The 13,926-nt window shown below is 40.9% G+C and overlaps 1 protein-coding gene across 3 annotated transcripts in view; it reads left to right on the top strand.

The window, feature by feature from the left end:
• Mapk1 (mitogen-activated protein kinase 1) overlaps window positions 1-13,926 on the top strand; it is a 66,765-nt gene that overhangs the window by 47,547 nt on the left and 5,292 nt on the right. The window contains exons 7-8 of one of the 3 annotated variants that reach the window (XM_027413217.2): window positions 8,686-8,795; window positions 12,322-12,442. In XM_027413217.2, the coding sequence (XP_027269018.1) occupies window positions 8,686-8,795; window positions 12,322-12,438 (227 nt within the window). In that variant the 3' untranslated portion in view covers window positions 12,439-12,442. Of the gene's footprint in view, window positions 1-8,685; window positions 8,796-12,321; window positions 12,661-13,926 lie in introns of those variants that run through there. The other 2 variants (XM_027413216.2, XM_027413215.2) reach the window with 2 other exon arrangements.

Genomic DNA, 13,926 nt, shown 5'->3' with positions numbered 1-13,926 from the left:
CCTAATTACAAAATAGCTTTTAGTGTTTCACCGTGGGTATAACAAAATCATATATGTGGAATCATGTTGTTATTTAATTGTTAAATGTTAAAAATTGTAACTTAACCCATATGACACATTACCTTTTTTTATAACATTATCTTTTACATGTGGAAGTCAGATAACATGCAAGAATTGCTATGCTCCTTCTACCACAAGGGTTCCAGGATCAAACAAGGGTTCCAGGTGGTCAGGCTTGGCTGGATGTGCCATTACTTGCTAAAGCTAGCCATAACACAGTACATTTAGATTGCTTGTGTATCTCATTTACTGAGCATGGTAACCTGTTTTCAGAGCTGCTCTCTTCAAGAGGCTCATACATGAGAAAACTTTGTGCTTAAGATGTCAGCACCCTCTGTTCCCTATTCCTTCTCTAAGTGCTTTTTATCAGATTACTTGAATGTTTCAGCTTGTTTTCCTTAACTTAAAGTCATACAAGAATTGATGCCATTGAAACCCAGGAAATTTGGGGCTGGAGAGATGGCTCAGTGATTAAGAGCATTGTTTACTCCTCCAGATGGACCCAGTTCAATTCCCAGCACCCACATGGCAGCTCACAACTGTCTATAACTCCAGTTCCAGGAGATCTGACGGCCAATGCACATAAAATAAAATAAAAGTTAAATAAATTGTTTAAAAAAAAAAAAAGGAAATTAGCATGGTGGTGGTGGTGACGCATGCCTTTAATCTCAGCACTCGGGAGGTAAAGGCAGGCAGATCTCTGTGAGCTTGATACCAGTCTGGTCTCAAGTGAGTTCCAGGACAGCCAGGAATACACAGAAATCCTGTCTCAAAAAAAAAAAAAAATCAGGAAATTAAACAAGAGTGGTGAGTATGCAGCTATAACACCAGAACTGAAGGCTGAAGCAGAAGGATCACGTTTAAGGCCAATTGGAGCTACATAGAAAACCCTGTTTAACAACAAAAAATCAAGAAGTTTAGCTGTTCGGTGACCATAGAAGTGTGGAAGGTGTAGAAACAGGCATGGGCAGCTCTGAGGAAGGCAGAATAGTGTGCGGCTAGAGCACAAGCTTCTACAGCCCAGACACTAACTTGAAACTATGTAGAATTTCTAGGCCTCTATTTTCTCGTTTCTAAAATAGGACTGGTAATAGCATTTACATCATAGAGTCATGTGAAGATTCATAATACTAGTGTTTATAACTCTGGATCTAAGATCCCATGACTAAAACTCATTTATGTATTTTGAAGATCTTTTATCAGTAGCTTTATAAATGTGTGCATAATTATCCTTATCTGGCCTCATAATGGACAGTGAAGCTCACATGAGTTACATTTATTATTTTTAACTGTTGGACAAGCCACTTCAAAACTTGGGACTTGGAATAATAACCAGGTATTTGTTCATTTGACTGGTTCACCTGGGCAGAGAGGTTCCTGGCTCCCCTCCAGTGGAGTGGTCCAGGGTGTCCTTACCATATCTTGCTATTGGTGCTCTTTCTTGTAGTTGTTTCTCCATACTATGGTAGATGAGACTAGACTTCTGATGGCAAGAGCATTGCATCAGAAGCTGCAAGAGCTTTTTTGAGACTAGGTCTGACCACTCTCTGTCATGCTTAGTGGCCCAAATTAAAGTACACTGCCAACTAGTGCAAGAGATGAGAAGTACAGCCCTCCCATTAATAGGAGCAACTGCAAAGGGTTGTTATGTTTAACTCCAGAGAAAGTGTTCATTTGTTCTCTACCATTCTGGCTGCTGCAACCCTGAACATAACAGTAAGAACCTACCTACAGGGAGCTAATAGCCCTGATTTGTAGGAAAAATACGTAAGAAAATTAATGAATGATATCAGGGAACAAGTAATGGTAATTCATAGAAGAGGAACTATTGAATGCAAGGGAAAGTACCCATCTTCAATATATGAATGCTGAAAAGTCAGTAATAACTCTTACTTTCCTACCAGCTTATCAAAATAGCAGACATAAGAGTTTAATTTGTTATTTGGTCAACGCTGTGGGAATTAGAGCAGAATATACATGGGTTGAGTCTCTGGTGGGAAGTTGGGCAGTTTTGTCTTGTATCTTTTGTTCAAACAATTCTAAGCACTCACCTTTTAGTTCTGCCAACATTGAAGCTAGATGTAGTATTAAATTGTTTAGTCTTAATTAATTAAATTGAATGTCAAGTGGTGGTAGTGGTGCACATGCCTTTAATCCCAGCACTCAGGAGGCAGTGGGTGGATTTCTCATCAACCTGGTCTACAGAGTGAGTTCCAGGGCAGCCAGGGATACACAGAGAAACTCTTGCATTTGGGTGGGGGGTGAGTGGAGAGTTTTTTCTACATGGTTGTTGAAAGTTTGAGTAAAAATGCTGCAAGTTTTTTCTTGAGAAGAGTCTTGGTTTAGAATTCTCCAAGGTGACTTCACTGAGTGGGCAGAAATGATGATCACAGCAGATGGTACTAGGTAGTTGAATCTTCATTTGGAATAAGTTTGCTTTAAAGTATTGCTCATACACAAAAATGAATTCCTAAAGAATCAGTGATCATGCCGGGCAGTGGTGGCACACACCCCTAAACCCAGCACTCAGAAACAGTGACAGGCAGATCTCTTTGAGTTCCAGGACAGCCTGGTCTACAGAGCGAGTTCCAGGACAGCAAGGGCTACACAGAGAAACTCTGTCTCGAAAAACAACATCAGTGATCAAATGCAGTTTTAAATAATGCTGTAAGGCTGGAGAGGTGGCTAGCAGTTAGAGCACTGGCTGCTCTTGGGGAGTACTGGTTCAGTTCCCAGCACCCACATTGCAGCTAAGGGCCCAATGCCTCTTCTGACCTCTGAGTAGACCAGGCACACATGTAGTATACATACATGCATGCAGGCAAAACATACATATAAAATAACAGTCTTAACAGAATTTTTTTAAAATCATACTGTTGAGAACAATATTCAGCTATTCCATGTTTTTTTTTTTTTTTTTTTTGAGTTCTACATGTACTCTTTTCCTAAGCTTTAGACACAAACCAAATAGGGCTGGATAGAGATAACTCCTCAGTTAGGAGCACTGGTCGCTCTTCCATAGGACCCAGGTTTGATTCCCCTACTCACATGGAGTCGTAACTCCAGTTCAGGGGATCTGGCACCTTCTTGGCTTCCACGGGCACTAAGCATGCACTTGGTACACAGATACATTTGCAGGCAATGCATCCATACGCATAAATGAATAATAATTTTTTTAAAAATAAGAAACATGAAAGAAATAACTCATGCACTTTGTCCTTTTGACCCTCACATGTACATTGGCATCCTTGCACGTGAGCTTACACACACACAAAGTAAACAAAAAATTTAAGTAATGTTTAAGGTTTAAAAGATAACATTAAACTGATCAGATATGGGAAATAGATTTAAAACATTCCAATATCAGCTGTAATGTGGGAGGGAGCACATCACAGTGATTACATTTAGAAAGAACTCTGTCTCACAAACAATAAACAAAAATCCAATGTAGTTCACAAAATACTCCATTTTGTAATTTTTTTACACTCTGATATTCTATATGTGAGGCATAATCAGAATCATATGCTAGCATGGTGTTAGTGCCACAGAGTTGTTTTATTCTGGAATTTGGTCACCTCAGGCTAAAAACAGTTTTGAATGTTGCTTAACCCATGGCCTTTGAAAGACTTTTTTTTTTTTTTTTTTTTTTAATGTAGAATGATCTATATGTGCAACAGAAAAGTGCCTAGGAAGATACAGACTGAAAAATATGGGTTGGTGTTCCAGTTAGAGGAGTGTAATCCCAGCTTTCCTGTAATGAAATTTGGATTAGAGACAGGAGAATCTCCAGATTCATTGCTGCTGCATTTGGAATGTACCAGCTGTCTTGAAGAAGAGTACTCATGCGCTTACTGGGGCTGTGATCTGAATTTGGCTGCTTTTAAAAATGGATCCTTGGTTGTGGTTTTGATGCAGTCTTGCTGTGTTTGAACTTGGTTCTTGTGCATCAGCTCTAAAAGTAGCATATCTTCAGTAAGTTTTAATGGTTATAAAGGGGTTCTAAGGTCAGAAGGTGTGAGGAGCACTGTTACTATGGCAGATTTTAGAATTAGATTGTTTGCTCTGGTCCTGTCCAGAAACTCAAGTTGAAGTTGCAGTATTGATCTAAGATGAGAATTTAACTAAATAGGTAAGATAGACCTGGAGAACTAGTCAGCCTGCCCAGGATGTGACTAGGACAAGGATACGAAGGGCAAAAGAATGGGAATCAGCTGTCTATGTACATATAACTTTTGAAAGTACTGGAAGATGAGGGATTGTGAGACAATATCAGCAATCCTAGTCAGGTACAATCTTAGCTGGAAGAAAGTGTACACAGAGGCAGCTGCGATTCATGCTGAGTAGCGACCAGATCTCTGGTGTGGGGAGATGAGCTTTCTGATTGTGATCGCAGCACTTGCCAGTTGCTGCACATCTCTCTCCTTTTGTTCTTTGATAGCTGTGGATAGAATCGTGCTTATGGTAAAGGGGCCTGAGATTTAGGTATTTTTAAGATAGGGAAGGTGTCATCTTTTGGAAATTTTTACTAGATGTAAGGACTTGGACTTTTAACTGGAAGAAACCAATGGATATGACTTAGAAATGCTTTAGCTGCAGATTATCTGTTTTGCCTTGAAGAGCTTCCTTCCTGAAAGCCAACAAGTTTGAATTGACTGGAAGCATCCCACAGGCTTATGAATACCATTAGAATTCGGTTATAATCTTGCAGACTTTCTAAACAGTGTCTTAACTAGGCAGACAACTTGGTTGTGGCAGAAATTTGGCTTTATTCTGTTGGGTTTTTTGAGAAAGTTTGTGTATCTAGCCCAGACTGATTTCAAACTCACAATCCTCAGCCTTCTAAATGCTGGGTTTGTAGGCAAGTGCCATCATGTCCAACCAAATTATTTTCAATTGCCTCTCAAGGGAAACCTTAGGGGAAAATTGTGGGACTCTTAGAAGTGAGGAGCAGGAAGGAAATCAGGTGGGTCTTACCCCACTAAAGATGACACGGATCAATATATATCTCACACTCCTGTGCACACATCTTGTGCACACTTAGGTGTAGCTAAGTGTTTAGTGTTTAGGCTTTGATTGGGGGTGCCTGAGTTCTTGACCATACATACTTACTGTCCTAAGGGGCACTTGCACAAGTCAGTTTGCAGATGGGTAAGCATGGTATTGGCACCTGCAAATAACTAAGAAATCACTGTAAGAATAGAGGCTTTTATAGATTGCCTATATCTGGGGTTTTGCCTTGTTTTAGTATCACATTCTCTAAAAAGCTGTATTCTTTACAAGTTATAGGTTTTTAGACTTAAGTCTTGGAATTTTCAGTAGTATTTGATGGCCTATAAATGAAGATCCAAGAGATGATGTCTTATCTCATACCTTGAGGTTTCTGTTAGAGTTTAAATTGAAGAAAATATCATTATTATAGTAAGTTTTCTGTTACTATGATAAAATATCGTGTCTAAAACCAGAATCTAGATCAGACAGGGTCTAAAAATTAAGTTTAAAAATAAAACCTTTTTCTGTGACCATGGAGGCCTTTTCTCTGTGGCTTACAAAATTATCATTTAAAATATGATTTTCTTGGGCTTGGTTGTTAGGTCTCCATGTCCCCCTTCTCTTCTTCTGAAGTCACTTCAAACCACTTTCCCTACATATACACACTCAGTCCTGCTTAAACCATATTCATGGACTATGTTGGTAATTGCAAGTTTTTTTCTTCTATGTCCTTCATATAGGCTGCAACCAGAAGGTATAACCCAGACTAAAGGTGGTTCTTCCCATCTCAAAAGATTTAAGAAAAATCCCTTCAGAGCTGAAGAGATAGCTCAGAGGTTAAGGGTACTGACTACTCTTCCAGAGGTCCTGAGTTCAGTTCCCAGCAACCACATGGTGGCTCACAGCCATCTATAATGAGAGCTGGTACCCTCTTATGGCAGGCAGGCATAAATACAGGCAAAACACTACATACATAATAAACAAAATATTTTTTAAAAAGGAAAAGAAAAACCCCATCACAGGTATACCCAGCCATATGGGTTTTATTTAGTTTAGATTGAGTCAAGTTGATGACCAAGAATAGCCACCATACTGAAATACCTAAAACTGGCGGAAAAAAAAATAAGCATAACCAAGAAATACAGGAAAAAAATAAATACACCTATTTGGTGTACAAACTAAGAGTGAGGATACCAACAACAACAAAGTGGTTACACTTGACACACCTTCAAATCATTAGATTCCTGTGTGTGGTTTGGAGAACCCATGAAGCCAGGAAAGTAGGAAAAGACCCGGAGGAGTAGGTAATAAACCATAAATGCCGGCAAAACAGCCATATACATAAAATAAATATATTTTTTCAAAAGAGGGGTGTGAATAGAGAAAGAAGAGTAACAGGTAGTGGACATGACTGTTAAGTGAGAAGGGCAAAACAGTAGGAGGTAACGTGTGGATAATTGAAAAGGACATATGGGGGGAAAAACTTATTATTTACATTTCTGTTGCTATGGTAAAACACCATGATCAAGGCAGCTTAGAGAAGAAAGGGTTTATTTTTGAGTTATGGTTCCAGAGAGTTAAGACTCCATTGTAGCAGAAAGCACTACCTCAGAAATAGGAAGCTGAGGGTTCACATCTCAGAATGCATGCAGGAAACAGAGTGTGAACTTGAAATAGTCTTTAAACTCTCAAAAGAGTGCCTCCAGTGACATAGTTCCTCCAGCAAGGGCACACCTTGTAGGTGCCCACCCCAACAGCACCACCAACTGGGGATCAAATATTCAAATGCCAGAGCCTGTGAAAGGCACCATACCCTTCCTTCCCAGCATTGGCCAGCTTTCATAGCACAAGGTGTTAAGGAGGCTGCCAGGAGAGGAAAGGCATTAACAGTCTTACCAAGCTGTGAAACACAAAAACAACCTTGGATACAAAGTTAATCCATTGGTGTGTGGTAGCACAAATGGCTTGTGGAAGGGGTAACCAACAGCTATCTGGTTAGCCTTAAGACCTCATCAACAGGAAGGAGCTAGTGCCTGGTGTACTGTAAGTCCAACCAAGAATCAGTGGCTAGAGAGCTTCTAGATCATAGGGGAGAGCCTTGCTAAACTGGTAGAATAACTGCCTTCTAAATACTCAGTCCATATGCTCATAGTTTAGTCCAGCCCAAACCCTCATCAAAGACACTTTGTAGTATATGGAGATTAATGCTAAGAATTACAGTCAGGGTGCAGAGATAAGTGACTGTAGAATGCTTATCCCTAAATGGGACATCCCCAAAGCTCAGGAAACATCTTGAAAGAGCCAGATGTCAGGAAGATGTAATGCAAAACAGTGGCTTTTGGACATGATAGGCAGCTGTGGTCACTGCTTCTAAGACCTGTATGAGACCAATCTGATGGATATTCTGGAGTGGATGGTTCAAGGGTGTGACCCCTGGTAAGTTGGCCATGCTACATGCATGCCTCACACTCACACTACATGTATGTCAGTGGGTTTTTTTATTGAGTAGAAAAGAGAAGTGTTAGGAGAGTGAACAATGGGTCAATCAAAATATTTTTGTATTTTTGTGGGGAGGAAATGACTTTGGAGTGAATCCAAGAGAAACACTTTGTACATATTCACACATTTTTGTATGTCAGGTGTCTACAGTTGCTTCTACGTTATTGGGGTATGTGAATATAGTATATGGGTGCGTATACACGTGACTGTATGGGTGTTCTTATTTATATGCTTGTGGAAACCAGAGGTCTTTTGGTTTTTCGAGACAGGATTTCTCTGTGTAGCTTTGGAGCCTATCCTGGCACTCGCTCTGGAGACCAGGCTGGCCTCAAACTCAGAGATCTGCCTGCCTCTGCCTCCCGATTGCTGGGATTAAAGGCATGCACCACCAACGCCCGGCTGAGACCAGAGGTCTTTGTTGGGTATCTTCCTGAATCACTTTCACTTCACAGTACCTATAGCTCACCAATTCACCTAGAATGACTGACCAGAAAGCCTCTGGGATCTTTTTGACTCTGCCTCCTTGCACTGGTAATCTCATGGACTTTTTTATGTGGATGCTGAAGATCTGAACTCAGTTCCTGTAGTTGTAGAGCAAGCACTTTACTGAGCCATAGCCCCAGCTCTATACTTTTGATACCTACAAAACTGTGTAATAGAGGAAATGTCAACATTTAGTAAGCAAATATGGGTTTGAACTCTAGTCTTCACTTTTCTCCTTTGGCTGTCCATTTCCCCTCTTTGAGCATTGGCATCTGTGATTGCCATGTGGTTAGCACTTACATTCACATAGTTGCAAAAGATTTACAGTAAGACTTTACTGGAGGGATACCTGAGTAGTTAAGAACACCAGCTGCTCTTCCCAGAGAATCCAGGTTCAACTTCCTGGGCCCACATGGCAGCTTACAACCCTCTGTAACTCCTGGCCCAGGGGGATCCAGCTTGCTCTTCTGACGGCTGTGGACCATGCACTCACATAGTATACAGCATGCATGTGACACACTCAAACACATACAGTTTTTGAAGAGAGACTTTTAACAGTGATATCCCACTGTCTTGAGGCCAGCTCCATAGGAGATGTAAAACATTTGGTAATGAGTCCTGCTTCTCACCACTGCAAATCCTTTCTCTTTGTAGCTCTGGACTTATTGGATAAAATGTTGACATTCAACCCTCACAAGAGGATTGAAGTTGAACAGGCTCTGGCCCACCCATACCTGGAGCAGTATTATGACCCAAGTGATGAGGTAAGAGTATACCCTCCTGGCTGTTACATCAGAAATGTTCAGTAGTCAGCAGAAGCTGTAACCATGCCCTTGTCACGATTTTCCTAAGGAACATAATGGCACACCCACCTTCTACTTGAGGATGAGCACTGTCTGACACAGCAGGTAGAGCAGTGCATGTACAAAGAGGGCAGCTGCACCACTGCGGAGTATTGAAAGTACAAAGCAAATGTTGTTACTCGGCTTATAAACGATTATAGTTCCTGAGGTTTAGAGTCCATGAACATCATGGCAGGGGCATGGCAACAGGGTGAGAGCTTACATGTTGAGACATAACCACAAAGCAGAGGCGGGTACCTCAAAATGGCATAGTAGTCTAAAACCTCAAAGTCCTTTCCTGTGACATATCTCCTCCAATAAGGTCACACCTCCTAATCCTTGCCAAACAGTTCCACCAACTAAGGACCAAGTATTCAAGCATAAGCCTATACTACCACAACTAGAGATTGCAGTAGACCGTGGCAGAAAGAGAACAATATTCTGTGCACTTGTCCTGAGGGATGATGGTGAAGAGGTAGGCAGCCTTCATTTGAGGCAGCGAGTAGAGTCATGAGTTCATGACTCTTAACAATGTGCCATTCCCTAGAGACGACAAGACAAAGCACTTGTGATAAGAGTTGATGAGGCTGGAGTTGGATGTGGTAGCTCCTGAGAGCAGGCTTTGCACATACCATGCCATGTTTTCTCCAGAGCAGGCCCAGTGCCTTGCGTCTCTGGATCCTCTTGCAGGCTCCATTTTAAGCTTTATTCCCCCAAGAATAACAAATGAAAGTGGAAAGTGAATTAAAATTTTAGGTTTCTCTACTTGGGGGCCTCTGTGCATAGAAAATGAAGCCTGTTCTTAAATTAGGAAAAAGCAAGTAAGGAGTTCACATTAAGATGTAAAAGAAAGACATCAAAGCTAAAAGCTGATAAAAATGAAAGAGTGTAGAAATCAAGATGTCTTAGCACTTTACTGCGGTGAAGAAACACCATGACCACAGCAACTAAAACATTTCATTGGGGTGGCAGCTTTACAATTTCAGAGGTTTAGTCCATTATCATCATGGCTGGACATGATGGCATACAAACATGGTTCTAGAAAAGGAAGTGAGAGTTCTACATCTTGATCTGCAGGCAGCGGGGAGTGAACTGTGTTCCACACTGGGTGTAGCTCAAAAGCCTACCTCCACAGTGACACTTCCTAATTGAGCCACATAAGTCTATGGAGGCCGTTCTTATTCATATTTCCACACAAGATGAAGATGGTGTTCCCTTCCACATCTAAGACTTCAAGTATTTGGCAACTTGCAGAACATCTACAGTGTAGTTGATGACAAAGAAATCAGTGGGAATTCAGAGATCTCAGGCTCTCCTCAGTCCCTTGCACAGGGTATTTGTTTCCTAAGGGGCTGTGTCATCCTCACAAACTGAGGCAGTACATGACGTATAGGATACTTTATGTAGTCCTGTACACACAGTGTCCTCCAGGGACAGTTGTTCTCTTGTTCACATGACCAAAATACAGTAATGTTTGAGTCCATGTATGAGGATTGGGTACTACATGAGATGTGGAAGCCTAGGTATATACTAATTGACAGCTCATATCACTGTCTACCTTAGTCCTGTGATACTTTAGTTTTAGGCATTTAAAATCAAAGTATGAGCTGGTGGCACACACCTTCAGTCCTAACACCTGGGAGTCAGGTAGGCTGAGTTCTGAATTCAAGAATAGCCAGGGCTACAGAGAGTAACTCTGTCATGCAAAAACCCAAAAGAAAAACAAAAAACACAGAGCCAGCAAGATGGTTCAGTGGGTAAATGTACTTACCAAACCTGAGAGCTTATTCAGTTCCCAAGACCCACATGTTGGGATGAGAGAATGTCTTCTGCAGTTCTCCTCAATCCTCCATGCTCATACTTTGGTACATATTATCCCAACACACACACACACACATACACACACACACACACACACACACACACACACACACACAAAGATATTTATTTTTGGTTTTTTGAGACAGGATTTCTCTGTGTAGCCCTGGCTGTCTTGGTACTCACTTGGTAAACTAGGCTGTCCTCAAACTCAGAGATCCGCCTGCCTCTCCCTCCCAAGTGCTAGGATTAAAGGTGTGCAGGTGTGCACCACCACACCCAGCTAGGGAAAGGGTAGTATGAATTTGATTATGAGGTCCATGAGGAACCTCATCTCAGCTATTGATCTCTTTTGCACTGGCCATGAGTCTATTCCAAGCTTCAGTGAATTTTTTTTAAGAAGTCAAAAAATATGGTGTACTAGGATATTGTTCAGTTGATCTTATTCTGGCCTGTCATGCATGCAGTTCTGGTGTCCATCCCAAGCTGTGCATAAAAGAACATGGTGACCGTGTATGCTATATGATCCCAGTGCTCTGGAGCCACTCTGGACATGGGAAGATGAGAAATGCAAGGCTTCGTAGAAAATGTGAGGTCAACTTGAGACACATGAGTTCCTGACTGAGACAGATAGCACCTGTAAACAAAGTAATGGGAAGCCTAAGGCAAAAAATGATACATGTAAAACATATATTATATTATACTATACACAAAGTGAAACTGTGTTAAAAAGTTAGGGTGAAGAAAACATTTCCTCCAAGTTTTATATTTTTCTATGTCTAATTTTTAAAAATTTATTTTTTATGTGCATTGGTGTTTTGTCTACATGTATGCCTGTGTGAGGGTGCTGGATCCCTTGAACCAGAGCTGTAGACACTTGTGAGCTGCCGTGTGGGTGCTTGAAATTGAACCCCAGTCCTCTGGAAGAGAAGCTAGTACTCTTAACCTCTGAGCCATCTCTCCTGCACCCCTACATCTAATTTTTTAAGTAAAGTAGGATGCATTGACTTATATGCAGACATAGGTATTTCTCTACAATACTAACCTTCCTTGCAGCTTCATTTTTAATAGCTTTATAATGTTTCCTCAGATAACAAATATCAACATGGTAATTTATTTAATTCAAATGTATTTATCTTAGTTTAATGTGGGGTTTTTTGGTTTTTGGTTTTGTGCTACTAGGTGTTGAACCCAGGTCTCAAGTGCTCTACATCCTCAGCCCAGTTTTTACTCTGTCAAGTTTTCACTGAGTTCCCCAGGCTGACCTCATATTTAACAGTCCTCTGGCTAGTTTTATGGTTTTGATTATATAATCAAACCTCTACTTCTGTTACTAAGATATTTGGTGTCTTAAGACATTTGAAAATCATTCCAGGAGATGTGATAAGTTCAAGAAATTCTCAAAATAACCTTAGTTATGCCCCCTCTGTTTTTGTGTCTGTACTGTGCAGAGGTTCACACATGCCACCACTTAACTGCACCCCAAGCCTGGGGCTTTTAGGTTTTGTGAGACATTGGTCCTACTGTGTAAGTTTAGAATATAAGCCAGAGTTGTGTTATAAAAATCAGTAAATCACTGCCTTGACTGTGACAGTTGGTGACTAGTAAATACTTGTGTTTTGTCTTAAAGCCCATTGCTGAAGCACCATTCAAGTTTGACATGGAATTGGATGACTTACCTAAGGAGAAGCTCAAAGAACTCATTTTTGAAGAGACTGCTAGATTCCAGCCAGGATACAGATCTTAAATTGGTCAGGTATCTAGAACTTTAACTATACAGCTAACCCCCTAGAAAGGGAGAGATGGTACAAGTTAAAAACATCTTTAGAAGGAAAAAGGAATTCAATGTGTCCCCCTTTGATTGATAGAGCTTTTGTTGTGATTGCTTCCTGGTATGAAATGAAGAAATTAGACTTCATCTTTCACAGATTATGAGGACATGAAATAAAGTGGCAGCTCTTAGACACCGTGACAGTGATATGTATTGGGGGTTGGGGGTCATATGTGAGAAAATAACTTGTGGGAGGGAACAGCTTTGAGGCATTTACTCCCAAAAAACCTTATTTTACTTTATATGACATTTTAAATGTTCAGAATTTCTATTGTGTAACTTTTGTGGCCTTGGGACTGTGTGGTTGGTTGATTGGCTGACTGGCTGGCTAGTTGGCTGGCTGGTTGGCTGGCTGGTTGTGGTGTTAGGGATTGAATCCAAGGCCTCATGCATGCTAAGCAAGTGCTATACCACCGAGCTACACTCCTAAGACTTGAGAAGAGGAAATTAATGGGAGAGGGAAAGGGGGTAAGAGGATAACGGGTGAATATGCTCAAAATACATTATACATGTATGAAAATGTCAGTGAAACCATTACTATGTATAATTAATATATACTAATAAAAACATTTTAAAAATAAAGATTTGAAAAGATAGAATTTTATTCACTAAACAGTGTAACTGAATGAAGCACAGATATGGAAGCCATTCAGGACAAACACTAATAGGAGAATTACCCATAGGAATTAAGCAAGCTAAGAAGACAGTGAGTGTGTGAGGGAGGATAATGGAGACTGTACAGGAAAGGAAGAATAGAGGGGGGCACAGGGTGGGAAGAGAGAAAAAGTTCAAAACAGTCTCAAGGGGAAATATATTTCATGTTGTGGCTTCATATTTTGAATGTTTCAGTTGGGGGCTGGAGAGTAGGACATGGAGTACATAGCAATTCTTGTGGTAGCTAGGAAGCATGAGTTCGGGTCCCACTGCTTTCAGAGAGGAAGGGCCTCTTGGGCCTCTTGTTAAGCAGTGTGTTTTCAGGGTAGCAGTCCCTCTACTGTCTTGTAACTCAAGACAGTTCACTTGAAATTAGAAGTAAAGATTTTTGAAAGTTTACTCACTCTTTAGGAGTCACGTCCCTTCCCACTCACCCCATCACACCACCACCGCAGTACCAACTGTCTGTGCTCAAGGGGGTGAATGGGGACTTGTTGGCCACTCTGTTCATCTTGCAGTTCTTGCCCTTTTTGTTCTTAGGCAGATTCACAGCACATCAGCACAGTCACAGTAATCCACAATGTTAGAGTTCTCCATGTGTCTCCCCTGATTAGACAGATACAAAAGGAATAGTCCAAGTGCTTGTGCTAGAGAATCTCCTGGTGGACCTGGTCTGCAGATGTCACTGTACCGGAAGACAGTGTTGTTGGTTCATACATTGAGTGTGGGCAAAGAGAAGCCGGGAAAAGC

The sequence above is a fragment of the Cricetulus griseus genome, chromosome 4, assembly GCF_003668045.3.
Source record: "Cricetulus griseus strain 17A/GY chromosome 4, alternate assembly CriGri-PICRH-1.0, whole genome shotgun sequence".
Taxonomy (NCBI): Eukaryota; Metazoa; Chordata; class Mammalia; order Rodentia; family Cricetidae; genus Cricetulus; species Cricetulus griseus.
The sequence above is the reverse complement of the archived record's forward strand: the minus strand, read 5'-3'. Positions and strand labels throughout refer to the sequence as shown.